Source organism: Micropterus salmoides, unplaced genomic scaffold, assembly GCF_014851395.1.
Source record: "Micropterus salmoides isolate LMB-PRFRI ecotype aquatic unplaced genomic scaffold, ASM1485139v1 Ms_hic_scaffold_23, whole genome shotgun sequence".
Lineage (NCBI taxonomy): Eukaryota > Metazoa > Chordata > Actinopteri > Centrarchiformes > Centrarchidae > Micropterus > Micropterus salmoides.
The window spans coordinates 22,265,118-22,280,568 of NW_024041484.1; the positions used below are offsets into that span (position 1 = coordinate 22,265,118).

Here is a 15,451-nt window from a genome sequence, read left to right on the forward strand (position 1 = left end):
GTGGCAGGCTGCTGTCTCGCTGTTAGCCAGTGTCATCATCAGCCCGTTATTAAAATACTACCAGTTAAGATAAAATAATTTGATTGGCTGCATACATAAAAGTTCTCTGTTTACACGAGAACCAAGGCGAGTATATTTATTATAATGCACAGGCAGAAGGCACCGTCATGAAGACAAAAAATGTAAATTTAATTATTATTTTATTTATAGGTTTAGGCTTTGATCTGTCCTAAAACTCAACTGTAACAAATGAGGGACAAAATCTACAATGCTTGTTCTGCACAAAAAAGGATAAAGTTTAGCCAAAGCCAGAATGAGGCTTTAGCAATATTGAGTTAGTCAGACAGGTGTGCGGATCTTCATCCTGGCAGTTGTGCATTGATTCACTGCCGGTGTTGCGACTACTATGACGTATCCCTCAACACACCTCGGCAGAAAGACACTGTTTGGTGAAACACAACAGCTCTGCTAAAAAGACGTCTCATGTGAGCTTCAGGAAGGGATCACTTCACAGTCCTTATACATAAGAGAAAGGATTACAGTGACCAAAAACCCTTTCAACGTACAGTACTCGTGTTGTCTAAGTATTTTATTACAAAAGGCTTGAACACTCTCCTTTAAAGTGAAGTATTATGATAGGTGTTTGTGTTTCTTTATATCTCTCTATATATACCGTATATATTTTTTACATGACACTTTGAACCACAGTGACGAAACAAGAACACTTTTCCTCCACTTTCGTAGTCTCATCTGTCTCTCACTCTCTTCCTCTCTTCCTCTGTCGCTGCTGCTTTCAGTGAGCGAGTGGGCTGCATATTGATTTTTAGTGTTGAACTTGCGTCTCTCTCTCTCTCTCGCTCTCCCTTTCGCCCCCACAGACACAAACTGACGGAGAAGTTGATTAGGAGCAGCTCTAAATATATCCTCCACCTCCTCCACCTCCTCCTCCTCTTCTTCCTCTTCTCTCTCTCTCTCTCTCGCTCCCTCACCCACTCGCTCTCCCACACTGGTTCAATCGCTCATTCTCTGCATTTTCTCTTGCCCGATTCGCCTGGACGCTGCTCTGCCAAGCGCTTTCTCTTCCTCTCTCCATTTCCTTTCCACTCGCTCTGAGCACATCATTTGTCAAGCCCCCAAAAAAAGAAAAAAAAATGAGGGAGAGATAGAGAGACACAGGCAATGTTGCCAGGTTTGGCTGAAAATCATTTGATAATTTGACAAATTCAGGAATCATGGGCAAAATATTCAGAGCGGTGTCCACTTTTATAATCTTGGGGGAATAAAACTTTACTTTTATTTTATAGTGGGCATGTTTAGATACAAGTCAACGGGAAACATCACACAATTGTATGCATGCCAACACACGTAACCCTTCAAACTTTCTACTGTATTTTTTCTGCATGACTCACCACTTACTGAACACACAAGGAAACACATGCATGTGTAGACACGTGCATAGGCTTATTCTCATCAAATTTCAATCAATTTATTCTGTTTAGCTGTGTGATCACTGAGGTTTGCCGTGAACAAGGTCCACTCCTTTTAGTTTGTTTAAATCCCCCTCCAGCATGACAATTGCTTGTAAAAACATATGTGGTTCAAGATGTCATTAATTGTGGGATACAGTTTTCTCACTTTCTCCTAAGCCATCATGTTTGCAGTTAGGAATGTTAGTCATTAATAAGGTTAGTTGTCAAATGAGACCTAGTAAAAAAGAAAAAAAGCATCATAGTTATTAACCCTTTTTTAAATTACGCCTTATTAGAAAGTGGTAGCAAGGTTTCTTATAAAGCATCCTGCAAAATGTCAAAAGAGTCAATCCAAGAAAAGGTGGTACAGTCTGCGTGTTCCACTCAACTCATTCACTTAAGTTTTCCCAGGTCTAATCAATGTTGACCACACTTTGCTGTATACTGGAGTGTAATTTCTAATGCTGCTACTGGGGAGCGGCAAAATTGAATATGCTTAAAAACTGCATTGGCCAGTTGTTTGTTTGTACATCCAGCAGATATGGAGCAGCATAAGCATTAATTTGGAGTCCTGTTTGTGTCCATCTGATGCGTGTAAGTCCAACATTCACGCACCATTTAGCTCGGTATTGCTGTTCATCAACTCTTGAAGGAAATATCTTGGTCCTTAGCTGTTGTTGTTAAAATGCTCTGTAGTGCTGCAGGGTTGCGTGATTTTCTCTATTCGTCACTATGGCCAACACCTTTTACAGTACAAATGGCCATTTGATCCATAGTTGTTGTTTTTTTTTTGAAGAAATACTAATTATAGCAGTTTTAAATTCTACAAATGGTGTTTAAAACAAACAAAATTGAAAAATAAAGACCAGAAATATTCAAACCAACACATACAGTATAACGAACCATGCAAAAACACTGTGTGCAGTAGTCTCCCTGGTGTAAATGTTGAGATGGTGTTAGAGATATGCAGGGTCCAGATGGGAGAGGGAGCCGCTCTGTTTATTCTGCATCTATGTCGGCCGTCCTGGAGGTAAACATAACAAACGAAGGCCTTCTGCAATTTAGCACACTGATTGCAGCGTGGGACAAACAAACAAACAAGCTCACTGGGCCGTTCTCCTGGGCGTGTGTGCCACTTTGCGTCCCCAGATTTAAATCTCATTTGCCTTCTCTGGGTTTCACTGATGTGGAGCCGAGCAGCGAACCGCTCCGCTCATTGTTTGAAAGAGGGGAGATTCTCTTAAATGGTGCATTTTTCAGACAATGAGCACGTGGGTGTATGGCTTTAGGCATATTTGACAGGATCAAATGACTTACACAGAAAAGAAAATTCTGTCATTTATGAAATAATCCCCCTATACTTATTTCATCCACATCCTCTCCTATGCTTATTCCCCCCCCCCACCACCACCTTTAAATGGATTGAGGTAAAATGGGAATCTGTATTCAGTGGGTGGTAAGATACACTGACTTTGTTTAGATTTGAAATGCACACATCACATTATGCATGATGACATAAACCTCTAGGCTTGTCCTCAGATCTGCCCGATTTTGTCGAATAAAGAAGCGGGAGAAATACAAGATGTGTATCATGCTGGTATTGTTTTGGCTCCGTCTGTGTGCATGTGGTCTATGTTGAACGCATGTGTGTAAATATGTGTACCTGAGTATGTGTTTGTGCCAATAAGAGTCCGAGGGTTTTTAATCCTTTGCTGAATAATGGGTTCAGTGAGTTCAAACAGGCAGTGACAGTGCAGGGTGTGTTCACACAGAGGCAGTTGATTGTAGTCATTTACATACTCCATTCACGGAGCTACATGAGTGTGAATTCTGGTTTTTGTCATGCTGTTGCACCATTCCCCCACTTCCCCGACTCACCACACAGCATCTGTTTACCCCTTTTTATCTGCTGTAAGACATTGTGTACTTTCACAGGTTAACAGGGGTTAATGTTTCTATAATTTTAACTTACTGTATCTATTACACTTTGATTTACCGTAATTCCTTGAGTTTACTCATTCATGTTGTGTAATTAAGTGGTACATATTATATACGTTTAGTTTGAATAATTATACGTTATGTTTCATAATGCCATGACCACTGAGAATTCTCAATTCTGATTGGCTGACAGGTATGTGATGCTGATAAGAAAAAAGTGACATCAAAATTAGGTAATATAAGTAAAAGAACAGTTGACTTTTATAATTTGATGACCAACAAATGGCCAGGTGATTCTATAAATGTGAGCCATCCCTTACAACTCTGTAATGCCCGCTAATTGTATCACTTATATTTATTACTCCAGTATTTATTATTATTTATTTATATTTTTAGTATTTTATTACAAACATATTATTGTACATACATTCTGTAACAGGTTAGGTTGCCCTTTCATACCGCTTGACCTTAGGGTTATTTAAGTTCTTGCCTGCGGTTTGTAAAGGGGACCGTTTTGAGTGTATCTAGAAGTCTGATATGCAGTCTGAGTGCAAAGTTGGGTGTATTTTTAGTCTCTCACTGCAGCAAGAATTATTGCTTCTTTATGCATTCCTTTGCGGTTGATTCAGAAAAAAACAGAGAAGTTTTGATATTTCGCAGGAACGCCTTATAATGAGTTCAACAAAAGAAAGAAAAGAACAATTAAAGACACATTGCTCAGCAGTTGGTTCAACAAGTAGCTCCAAAGAAGTTTTAAAGAAAGAGAAACCGGCTGTAAAGATGATAATTAAAACCCTGCAGTCGGTGTTCTCACCCTTCATGCATACAGGTGTATATGCAAGATGCATTAACACCTACTCCAAGACGTCAGGCCTGCCAACGCGATTATTATGCAAAAATTAGAACTGTGCAGAGAAGAGATGAACTCTGTTTGAGCTCTCTGATGTACGTGCGTGCGTTTGCGCGAGCGTTTGTGTCTATACAAGTGCGGGAGACAGAAATAGAGACAGAGGAAGAGGAGAGAGATGCTGTCAACTCTCTCCATCCTCCTCCTCCTCCTCAGTGAAGCAGATGTCCAATTGAGTCTATTTAAAGCCAGTGCAGTATGGCTGCTGATGCAGAGAGCGCCGAGCTGTAGCTTTGCATTACTGTTGTCTTACCTACAGTGTGCTCGACTCGGAGCTCAAATTCTCTTCCATGTGAACCAGCGTTTCCGCTCTGCAGAATGTCAGCTGGAAATTACCTCAAAGCTCATTATCGTAATAAACCCTGCGACCCCAGTTTTGGGGATTTTTAATAAATGTTTAGCTGGTGGATCTCATGGTCTTTTAAACAGTCAAACTCAGTTGGTGAAACTAAATCAAGCTAACACAAGACTTATGTCTCATATTCAATGGGCAACTGTCTATAATGAAACCACAACTGTTTCCTGTCAAACTGACCGTTATTTGAGAGTGCATGTGCAATGACTAATATCAAAACTCTGAAAATAACAAACCACTTGTACTGTAACTCCGATGGCTTTGGCAGAGACTTTCAGTCCCACTCTCTTCTGTTGTCCCAGACAATTATCTGAAACAGACACAGTTCTGACACTCTCTTGTTTAGTTTTTTTTCCATCGGGGCTCATCTGTTTTTCCCAATGAGAAAATAGATAGGAGCTCAGAATAGAGGAGACTTGGCTGTTGCCTTGTCATTCTTCGCCAGGGATGACGCATCTGCTGCCATGTCTAGGGGAGGGGAAAAGAAAAAGGGAAAAAAAACCCAGTTATCAACAGGATGTGGTGGTGTCAGACAGGAAGTCAGCGCTGAGAGGGGTTTGCAGAGAGCGGGGTAATCTGCAGGGCTGCGATGATGCCTCGAACTTTGCAACTGCACTTAAACACACTTCACCGAACCGGAACGTCTGAATGAGATCTCAGCCATAAAATATTGGACATTATTGGGAAGCAGCAGCAGCTTCATCAAGTGGTTTCAGATCAGCTTTAGTTGGATAATGAAAAATAACTTAAGTAATTGTGCTTCAGTCTTGCTAAGACTAAACTTGCTTTTAGGGGAAGCTTTAATTTGAAGTGATGTTAATATCTTTAAAACTGGTTTTATAGTATATTTACAGAGTCATTGCAGGTAAATCTGAAGACGTCTTTAAATCTTGTGTTAACTATTTTTTGAAGTCAGTGGGATGAAATATTAATTTGTTCACATGCTTAAAGACTGGTTAAAATACGTGTATTTTTTTCCCCTAAATGATCTGGCTCCTATTAAAATATTCCAACAAGCAAAATTGCGCGTGAAACACATCTCCCTACTGACAAAAACAATCCATCCTCAAACGAGGTTTCAGCCTGAAAACGAACAAAACAAGACGTTGAGGTTGATACTTTTTGCAGTGTGCACATTCTAGCGTACCAACCCTACAAAGGTGTGTAAACTCTATTCCCTCCGGTGTATTTAAAAAAAAAAAAAAGAAAAAGAAGAAGATGGGTATATGTGTTTCCTAGGTGGGATTTACCCTCCTCTACTGTACATCTCTGCATTTCCAGCAGCAGCCTTCCTGTGAAAGAGGGAGCGGAGGAAGCTCGGAGACGCGTCTGCAGAGCGCAGGCTTTGTACAGGAGGGGGCGGAGGGAGAGAGAGAGAGAGAAAGAGAGAGAGAGAGAGAGAGAGAGAGCTGTGACAGCGCTCATCACTGAACAACCAGGACGGGTTGCATCCGAGCAATCCTGCCATTCGCAGACGGAGTTTACAGCCTTTGCGCCGCTTTTTCTTTCGATCTTTTTCTGCCGCACCCCCTCCCTCTCCCGGTGCTGCCCAGCCAGTCGACCATGGTTTCTATAATTTCAGACCTGGACCCTCTGAAAAGCTGGAACGTGTTAAGGTAAGCGCCCGGTCAGTTTCTCCACAGCCTCGCCATTGTGAACGGGGTGATAGCTGAGAGGGGATAGAGACAGAAGTGCGGTGGTGTTTTGGAGAAAATAAGGGTGGGACACGGTGCAGTCTCATAGCAGTGCGTAATTACGCACGGATTGCGCCATTTGGCTATAATCTGCGCCGGGTACAGCGCTCTTTCCACTTTGTGTACTCCTCTCCCTCTTCTGCTGTGCTCTGCCATGAGTCTGACGCATGCAAGCTGCTCTGTGTCTGCGTACATCTCATTAACCCCCGTTGCTGCCCCGCGCAGCGCTTCATCACCACCAGCATCTCCAAACTTCGTCCTTTGCAGCATAGAAGTAAGAATAACACTCATTTATCACCCTCACCCCCCTCCTCCCTCCCCCGCCCCCTGCCTTCCAACCGGCTGATTCGGTCCCTCCAAATGTTAAAGAGCCTCCTGCACTGCCAGAAAAAAGTATGCCCCTCCAGGAATTTATCTTGAAACATTTACTCATGGCTGATTGCCTGCAACAGAGCGCTTTTAGGGAACATTAAATTTTATCTCCCAAGCTGCATAACATGTTTTCAGCACTGTTCTAGCAACCCAGCCTTACTACATGTTAGGAGCAGGAAATTCTGATACAGATCGGATTCACTGAGCCTCCCATAAGGTCAAAGGTGAAACTTTTCTTGCTCACCTTGTCTTGAGAGAGGACTCTCCTTTTTGTCAAACAGCTTAGACTCATAGGCAGGACACAAGGCTTTATCGGACCTGCAAATCACTATGAATACATTCACTGTCATTAAGCATCTCAGCAGAAAAGCCTATGAATTTAAAAGCTGGATTTTAAAAGACCCTGTCCCTGAATATTTCAGCCATTTGATAAATAAGTCATTATTCCCTCGACAGACTCGGCAGCAGCGGCAGAGACTATCGCAAATTCTATTTTAGAAACGGAGAGAGGAGGCAGAACCCTCAAGACCCTCAAATTATTCTTTTAATGCTGCCTCTCCCCTCTTTTATCATTTTTTATCCCCCCGCTGGCCTCCATCCCACTATCATTATCCACAAATCCAAAATAGAAAATGAGTGGAGTAATGTAGAGCAGGCATATTTCAGTAAACTGCTGATGGACGAAGGAGGGGGCTAAATGATGTCATTTCCAAACAGGCAGTGATGACCACCCAGAATGAGAAATAGGACATGCAGCTGACCCAACACACACACACACACACACACACACACACACACACACACACACACACACTCATAAATAGCCGCAGTAGAGACGGGGACAGATCTCCTGGTAGCATTAAAACGTGTCCCTTTAGACTAATTTTAGCACAGATGACGAGTTAATATTGGCCTAATGGCAGCCATGGTATCGTTTAAGGTCAAAGGTCAAAGGTGAGGATTTAAGTTTCGAATGCAAACTTGTGTACAGGAAATCAAAGAGAGTAACATTTTTGTCGTCGGTTCGTGAGAGCAGGCAGAGTCAGGTCAGTCATTAGGAAGGACGAAAGCAAATGAGGAGTGAAAAAAGGAAGGATGGAAGGAGAGAAGAGAAAAGATTATTTACCTCTGCTCTCTCTCTTTATTAAACCTTTGTTCTTCCAGATTAGAGGCAGCAGCAGCTGTCCCTCTCTCAAAAGACGGCGCATCTTAATAAAGACCAGCTTACTGCCGGCCCGTCACTCATACTCTCTTGGGGTCATACACACACACACACACTTTCACCAACTCGCTCGCTCTTTCCCTCACACACAAATGAGCACTCACACTCACAAACGCACTTCTCAATCATTTATGATAATGAAGTACCTCGGCGGCGTTCTCTGCATCGTATTCTCCCTAATGAGACTCACCTCCGTCACGCTCAGACACACACTTAATGCACACACACACACTCGAAGACTCATCATAAACACAGCATTAACAAGAAAGTGTGCGCTGTTTCTGTTGTTATTGTCGAGCACCAGAAGCAGCTGAACAAAGGGAAGCGACAAGGAGCACAAACACTTGATTTAGTTCGGTGCAATGTTCTTAATTTTAACACATGACAACGCAGCTGAAGCCTGCATTTTTGGCATTGTGGTTGAGTGACAGCGACAGCGACAACTGAGCCACCCTGTAGACTGTCAGTTTTTGATAATCGATTTCGTCTGGTAACATTTAACAAAACAAAAACAATTTGCAGCGTCAAGTTTTTAAAACAAGGACAGAAAACTGTCGCTGCAGATGAAAGATGAGACCTCACTGCTGTTACACATTTAGGAAACGTAATATGCATATTAGCACAATTAGCTGATTAATGCACCTCTGTGGAATTTGATTTACTTTAAATGCAATAAGGAGTTAATGCAAGTGACAAATGTGTGTGCACGCATGTGTTAAAGTGCTATCTGATCATCCACGGGGTGTGCCTTTTCTTCTGCATTCACTATCTCTGCTATCTTATGTGCTGTATCACATATATAAACACACACTTGTGTTCCAAAGGAAGCACACGGGATGGATGTTAGAAATCCGTCCGTGCCTCTCACAGTGCACGCCACATATCTGAAGTGCAGTTCAGTTATTCCATAATCAGAAACAGCATGCATATTAATTCCATCTGATTACATCCAGCTACCACACACACACACACACACAGCAAAGTCGAGGGGTGTTCTGTATTCAATGAGGGAGGGGAGAGAAGAGAGCTCAGGTTTTTAGTCTCTTAGCCTACGCCTGGTTAAATCATTGCTGGATATTCAGAAAGTTAAGCAAGTTAAAGATAAAAGTGTGTTTTTTAAAGAGAAATACAACAAAGTAGTTGAGGATCAAGTGTGTATTTTCGGGGCTAATGTCAAAATTAGTCCCAATGTCCGAGCTCAAATGTTAAAAAAGCTCCGTTTTCCCTCCTCGATCTCTTTAAGGTCCGTTTTTGCCGTCGTCCAATCATCTAAATCCTTTCACTTACACAGGTGTACCATCCTGAAGCTCAAGTGCGAGAGTGAGGAGGTTAACAGCGAAAGGGGGCTTGACCTTTGACCCCGCAGTGTTGGTTTTAATTAATCCACTTAAAGAGTTCGTCCGCTTGCATTGTGTCGCTTTATATCCCGCTGGACTGCGAGGAGAGGCACAAATCCATCTGCCTAATTACCAAGACCACTGTTTGAATCTTTAAATCCCCTCTGATAGTGTGTGTTAGTGCGGCGTGAGAGTGTGTGTGGTGCTTTATCTATAAGCCAGACCTTTTTCTCCATTCAGGATTATACTGGTTTTAACTAAAAGGTTAGAGTGAAAACATTTCGTACAGGCAGTTAATGATTTTCAGTATGAAGCTGCCAATAGTCAGTGTTTTATCTTTAAATTCAACCATTTTCACGCTCAGAAGCTGCCACGTTTTAAGTGGTTTCCCAGAATTTCCTTATTGTCATGTTGGAAAAGGCTCAGAATGGGAGACCGTCAAGGGACACTGAAGCAGTAATGTAAAATGCGGCAGCTGTCATTTCACCGTGAGAGTGAAAAACATCTAGTTTGCTAATGTTTGATTTTTAATCAAAATCCACTAAGAACTGGATAAATCCCTCTAACTTTGAAAAACCCTCCTTCTTCCTTTTCCATCTTTCCATCATTATGTTTTCAGTGTAGAAATGAGGCTTATTTGTTTTATTTTTTACAATACTTTTTCCATGGAGAGGAGTCTCTGCTGCCCTCCCGGGCCTGATTTGCACCCTGGTGTTTGCAACTGAATGATGACGCAATTTCAGTCATGTGACTTTCCAGGGGTTTATTTTGGGAAATGCCTTAAAAGGTTCGACTTATGTTTTGACTCTTCTGTCCCTTTGCGGTTGATTTGGGTTGAATGAGGGGAAAGAGTAAAAAGTAGAGCTCAGGAGCAGGCTTGTTTTGGAAAAAGAACTCGTATTGGAAATTTACCTTCATATTTGGATTTGCAGAATAAAGTTTAGTCACTTTTGGGAAGTAAAATCCATAGTGCAGAGTGAAACTGATATCGAAGCGATATTTAAATCATAACTACGGCCTGGACATTTTTGTGCTGTTTTTGCCAAATGACGGAGCTTGTTTTTTAACCACCGCATCACTTAAAGTATGTGATACTGGAAACACAGGCTGACAAATTTAAATGAAAGTGATTGGAGCGGGAGGGAGGATTGGAGTGCTGTGGGGCGGACTAAAAATTCACTCTCTGCTTCCCACAGCTGTCAGTCAAAGCTTTGTAGCGGCATAGAACAATATGGCATTCAGCATCCGAGTGACGGAGGCGGACGGGGCGGGCAGAAGGAGAGAGCGAGAGGGAGGGCTGAATTCCTCCGAACCCCCTGGAATCAGCAAGGGATAATTACATAGTTGAGGCGAGAGAGCGTCACAAAACACAAAAGAGACAGAGGAAAGATGACAGAGAGGGAAGGGGACTGGAAAAGCTACAGAGGAGCAGGAAAGGATAGAAATTACAGGAAATAAAAGGAAAAAGAACGAAAATGTAGGCAACACTCATCCAGGTGTGTGTGATGTTATGCAGCCGGTGTTTTATTAAAAGTTGGATGTGATAGTTGTGGTGTTATTATAGTTTTATTAATGTGGGATTTACGCAGGTGGAGTGCATGTACACAAGTGAATTTCTGAGGTACTTTTACTGCACTACTTTTCACTTTGAGTTTTCTCTCTCCTTCATTTATTTAACAGCTGTAGTTGTCACTGTGCAGATTTACATGCAATATATGGGATGATTTTATAAAATATAAGAAATTTATAGATTAAACTTGACCGGACAACAGGTGTAAATCTAAAGATATTCGGTTTACTGTCACATGAGAAAAAGAAAAACAGCAAATGCAACAACTTTTAGCCTTTTTTTCTACATCATGATGACGCTTTTCATCTCATTATCAACATTTAGTTAGTAGATGACACCCTAAACAATAGCCACGTTCATTAGATATGGTGAAGAAGGCACCTCCGCTGTTTTCTCCTGAAGGTTAAAGTGCTATTTCATAAAAAATATACAATGTTTATGTATGGGTGGTCTATATTTCAGGCGAGGTGGGCTGCCTCTGATGTAAAACACTGCACTGATATTGAGGACTTTTGATACGTCCCATTTTTTATACTGGACTTCTGTCTGTATTGTAGTTTTTACATTGTGACAATGCAAATAATGGGTCTGAATTCACATCTAAGCATGAACATGTTTTATTATCTTTGGTTTGAAAGGAGAGGTGCTACCATTTCTGAGGCGTTTTCCATTTTAGTGAGAGTAAAGGTATCTGGGGAAACAAAATGCTCATGAGAAATGAAAATTGACCTATTTTGAAATAGGTCAATTTCAAAGCCTGGATATTGCTCTGCCTTTGCATGTATATTTCAGTTGCAGTGCTGGTATTCTCAGCTTTTCAAACTGAATGCTCACTGGTTACAGTGTGTGTGTGGACTGTTTTCTTGTCCCATCCTCTGCATTTGTTGCCAGATTCAGCATTCATCTCGTTTGGTTTCCTCCAAAAGTAAGATTACTGACTGCAGGCTTACAGATCACAGACACTACACACACACACACACACACACACACACACACACACAAAAGACATTGTCTGTGTCTTTAATGTTATTTTTGACTAAAACAAGTATTGTTGCCTGTCATGCCAAGATGCAGTAGCTGCCCCCCCCCCCCCCCCCCCAACAAAAAGATCAGCTTACTCAACAGCAGCTGCAGGGATTTAAAACACAACTGTACGTACCGCACACACCTCACATGACAACCTGCATGTCTGTGTGTGTGTGCATTTGTACAGTCTAAAAATGTAAGCATGAGGTAACATTACTGCACATCAAAAATGCTGGAAGTATAAGAAACGCCAACTGTCTTTCTTTCTGCTTTTTTGCATCATTGTCTTTGTCTATTTTATTACATCTCCATCCTTGTCCTTTGACTTTTCTTTGTTTCTTTCTGTCTTTTTGCCTTTTCCCATCTGTCTGTTATTCTGTTTTAGTAAATTTATTTCTGTCCTTTTGATGCTCTTTTTTCCTGAGAAGCCAGTTTACTTTTTCCTTTCTTTAATTTTCCATCTCAACATCAACTGCTCAGTGCAACCTATACATGAGCCTCTGCACACACAAACACCAACAGATGCACACACACACTTAACACTATTGGCCCAAAGTGACAAATCTGTTTAATAATGCACCACCTGAAGCATGGCACTCTCTATCTCTCTTGCTCACGCTCTCTCTCTCTTTCACCAACCCTCACGCTTTCTCCTCCTCACACACACACAAACACACATACTCTAATCATTCCCTCTGGCTGAATTTTAGTGCTGTAGTTTGTTACAGTCTTATTCTTACGACGGCAAGCCCATAAAGAAGCTGTATACCTGTGTGTGTATTTCCTGCGGTGACACCCCACTGCCTTAAGAGACACAGGAAGTATAGAGTAGACTCTCTCTCCCACGTTCTCTCTTTACATCCCTTCTTTTTCTTTTTCAGTGATCCTCTACAAGAATGTAACCAAGGGGGGGAAAGAGGACGACGATGATGGGGAGAAAGTGGGGAGGAGGGGTGAGAGGTAAAAAATAGATCTTGTCTGAATAAATAAACAGCTTTCGCTTCCAACTGAAACAGAAAGCTTAGCAGACTAAAGGGGGGGGGGGCGGGGGCAAAAAACATTGGCACTCTTCCCGGTGAAAATAAGAAAAAAAAAAAAGGAATTAAATCTCTTTGTGTTTCCTCCAAAAAAGGCAGACAACACATGACCAGAGGCCAAATGAAAAACTGACCAATCATAGGGGGTTTAGTTTTGCAAGGATCACTTCAATAGGTCAGACTGAAGCCGTGAAGTACTAGAGGCTATCTGTAAAGGAAATCATTATTCATGTAGATGGATATGATCTGCAATTTATTTCGCAAAAAGGACCAAGTGAATAGATGATAATTACAGTTAAATGAGGCAGATGTCGTCTTTAAATGAAAAGTCTGATCTGGTTATATATTGTTGTCACATTGGGTAAGGTGCTGTTTGATTGGTTCAGCTGTACAAATAGCCATCATTGTTGTTACCACCTTTGGGTTAAATGGGAAATTGCATTGTTCCACTGTCTAAAATATAGCTTTTTCTGAATGAGGTTTGGCGTGAAAATGGTCAAATTTAAAACGTGCTGAATGGCGGTACAAAATATCAACTGTCAGCACCTTCATTTCAGAAAGTACCTCAACGAGCTTTCAGAAACCTGCATCGGTCACACTGCAGAGAGAGAAAAATACAGAGAGGAAGAGAGGGAGAGCTAATGAATTATGGGTGGTCTGTGAATAGAGAGAAAACGATAGAGAGAGGTCTGTGCTCTGTGGCTCTCTTCCTCCTCCTGGGTTATGGAAGTGTCACGCTGTGAGTGTTGCCATGCAGATGGTGACCCTGGAGTGCTGCAAAAGAGAGGGAGGGAAAAAAAAAAAGGAAGAAAAACAGAGCAAGCCCAAGAGACAAATAAGTGAAAAGAGAGAGACAGTGTTGCTTTTTTATTTATTTTTAAACTGATTGACTGCCGAGGGCTCACAGCCATCTTTAATCACAATCATGATCACTGTCAACTGGATATACAGCCAGTGTTGGATTATGTAGGCTGATACTAATAACTGCCAAATTTAGATGGCTACCATAGTATTGATCAATTAAAATGATTAATGATTACATTCAAATTACACTGTGATGGAGACACTTTGTCTGTCTTGTCTTTATGAGAGCTTTTTGAGTCCCCAGTTATCAGTTGAACCCAGATACAGATTTAGTGTGGAGGGTTGGGATCACTGGTCTTGGGCTGTGGGGGTTGTAGTTGTACGACATCAACAGATAGGGCACTGGCAAGTGGAAGAGATAAACCAGAGCAGGGATAAGAACACACAACTCTCACACTCTATGTATGCTATGAAGGAGATCACACTCTCACACACACACACACACACACACACACACACACTTACATAGTGTTGAAAAGAGAACAGCACTGCAGGGTGGAGTCCAGATAGCGGGAAAACTGTATGATGTAACAACCAGAGCTGATTCGCTCCAGACACTGAGTCGTTATGTCTCTGTGAAAGAAAGGAAAACCCCCTTTTACAAACTAGTACTGAACAGTAGCTTTTCTAAGCTGTTGAAGACGATGTAATATTATGCAAGCACTGCATATTTATGTGTAATCACATTTTCATCTTTACAATATATTCATATAGATGGATGTGGTTGAATACTTCTGCTTTGTGTTCAGTTTGCTTGCATGATTTTCAATGCTGATTAACAGTGGCACCATTAGAGGGTTTAACGGGTCAACTCCATTCATAGTATCCGAGACCTGATCGAGGACTCCAGTTGTGTCAGGTCAAAGTTATATTAAGATAAGGTAGGAAGGACCCTGTTGGATTGCCCAGAATGAATCAGAGTGAACTGTTCAGAACAAGCACATCTGGATTGGGGTCTGCTTGTTCTCCAGATTATTATTATATACTCTGGTTTCTTAATAATTTAACATCAGGTTTGGTTGTTGTGGGATATTTTCAGGTCAACCGGGAAGACCTCTAATTCAGTGAAGTCACATTTGCATCAGTTGGTCCATTCACGCCAAAGTCCTTACAGGCAAGTCATGCCACTCAGTAGCCATCTTGGCCATCTTAGCCATCAACGCCTCCGGGCAGCTATTTCGGACTAACAAGACCAGGGGCCGTATTACAGAAACTTCCTCTCTTAAGTCTTAACTTAAGATAGCAAGAGTGTAAGATAGGATTTTCCTCAGTTTGGTAGTACAGAAGCAAATCACAACTAACTTTAGGAATCCTATCTTATCTTGGGTTAGGAAATCCTAAATACTCAAACTAACATTGGTTATCAACTTTTATGTCTGTTACCGAATAACCGATGCCACTTCACTCATCTCGCAGAGCGAAACAGCTTTTAATCGCTGTTTTATGGTAGTTTTTTTAATGAAACATACCCTGAAAATGGAGCAGAAACTGAACTGACTTCAAGTCAGATGACTTAGAGGTGTTTGTAACCTCCGTCGAGAAATCCAAATATAGAGAGTGGGCTAAAATAGCGCACATAGTCACCTCCGCATGTCTGGCATCCAGCAGAGCGCTGATGCTGTCAAAAAGAAAATCAGTCCATTGACAGTGATACGAAGAC

At 41.6% G+C, this 15,451-nt stretch overlaps 1 protein-coding gene across 3 annotated transcripts in view; it reads left to right on the forward strand.

Annotated features, from left to right (window-relative positions):
* celf2 (cugbp, Elav-like family member 2) overlaps positions 1-15,451 on the forward strand; it is a 510,925-nt gene that overhangs the window by 311,772 nt on the left and 183,702 nt on the right. The window contains exon 1 of one of the 3 annotated variants that reach the window (XM_038738411.1): positions 6,137-6,285. The exons of the other annotated variants lie outside the window; for them this stretch is intronic. Within the exon in view, the coding sequence (XP_038594339.1) occupies positions 6,233-6,285 (53 nt within the window). The 5' untranslated portion in view covers positions 6,137-6,232. Of the gene's footprint in view, positions 1-6,136; positions 6,286-15,451 lie in introns of those variants that run through there. 3 annotated transcript variants of the gene reach the window in all.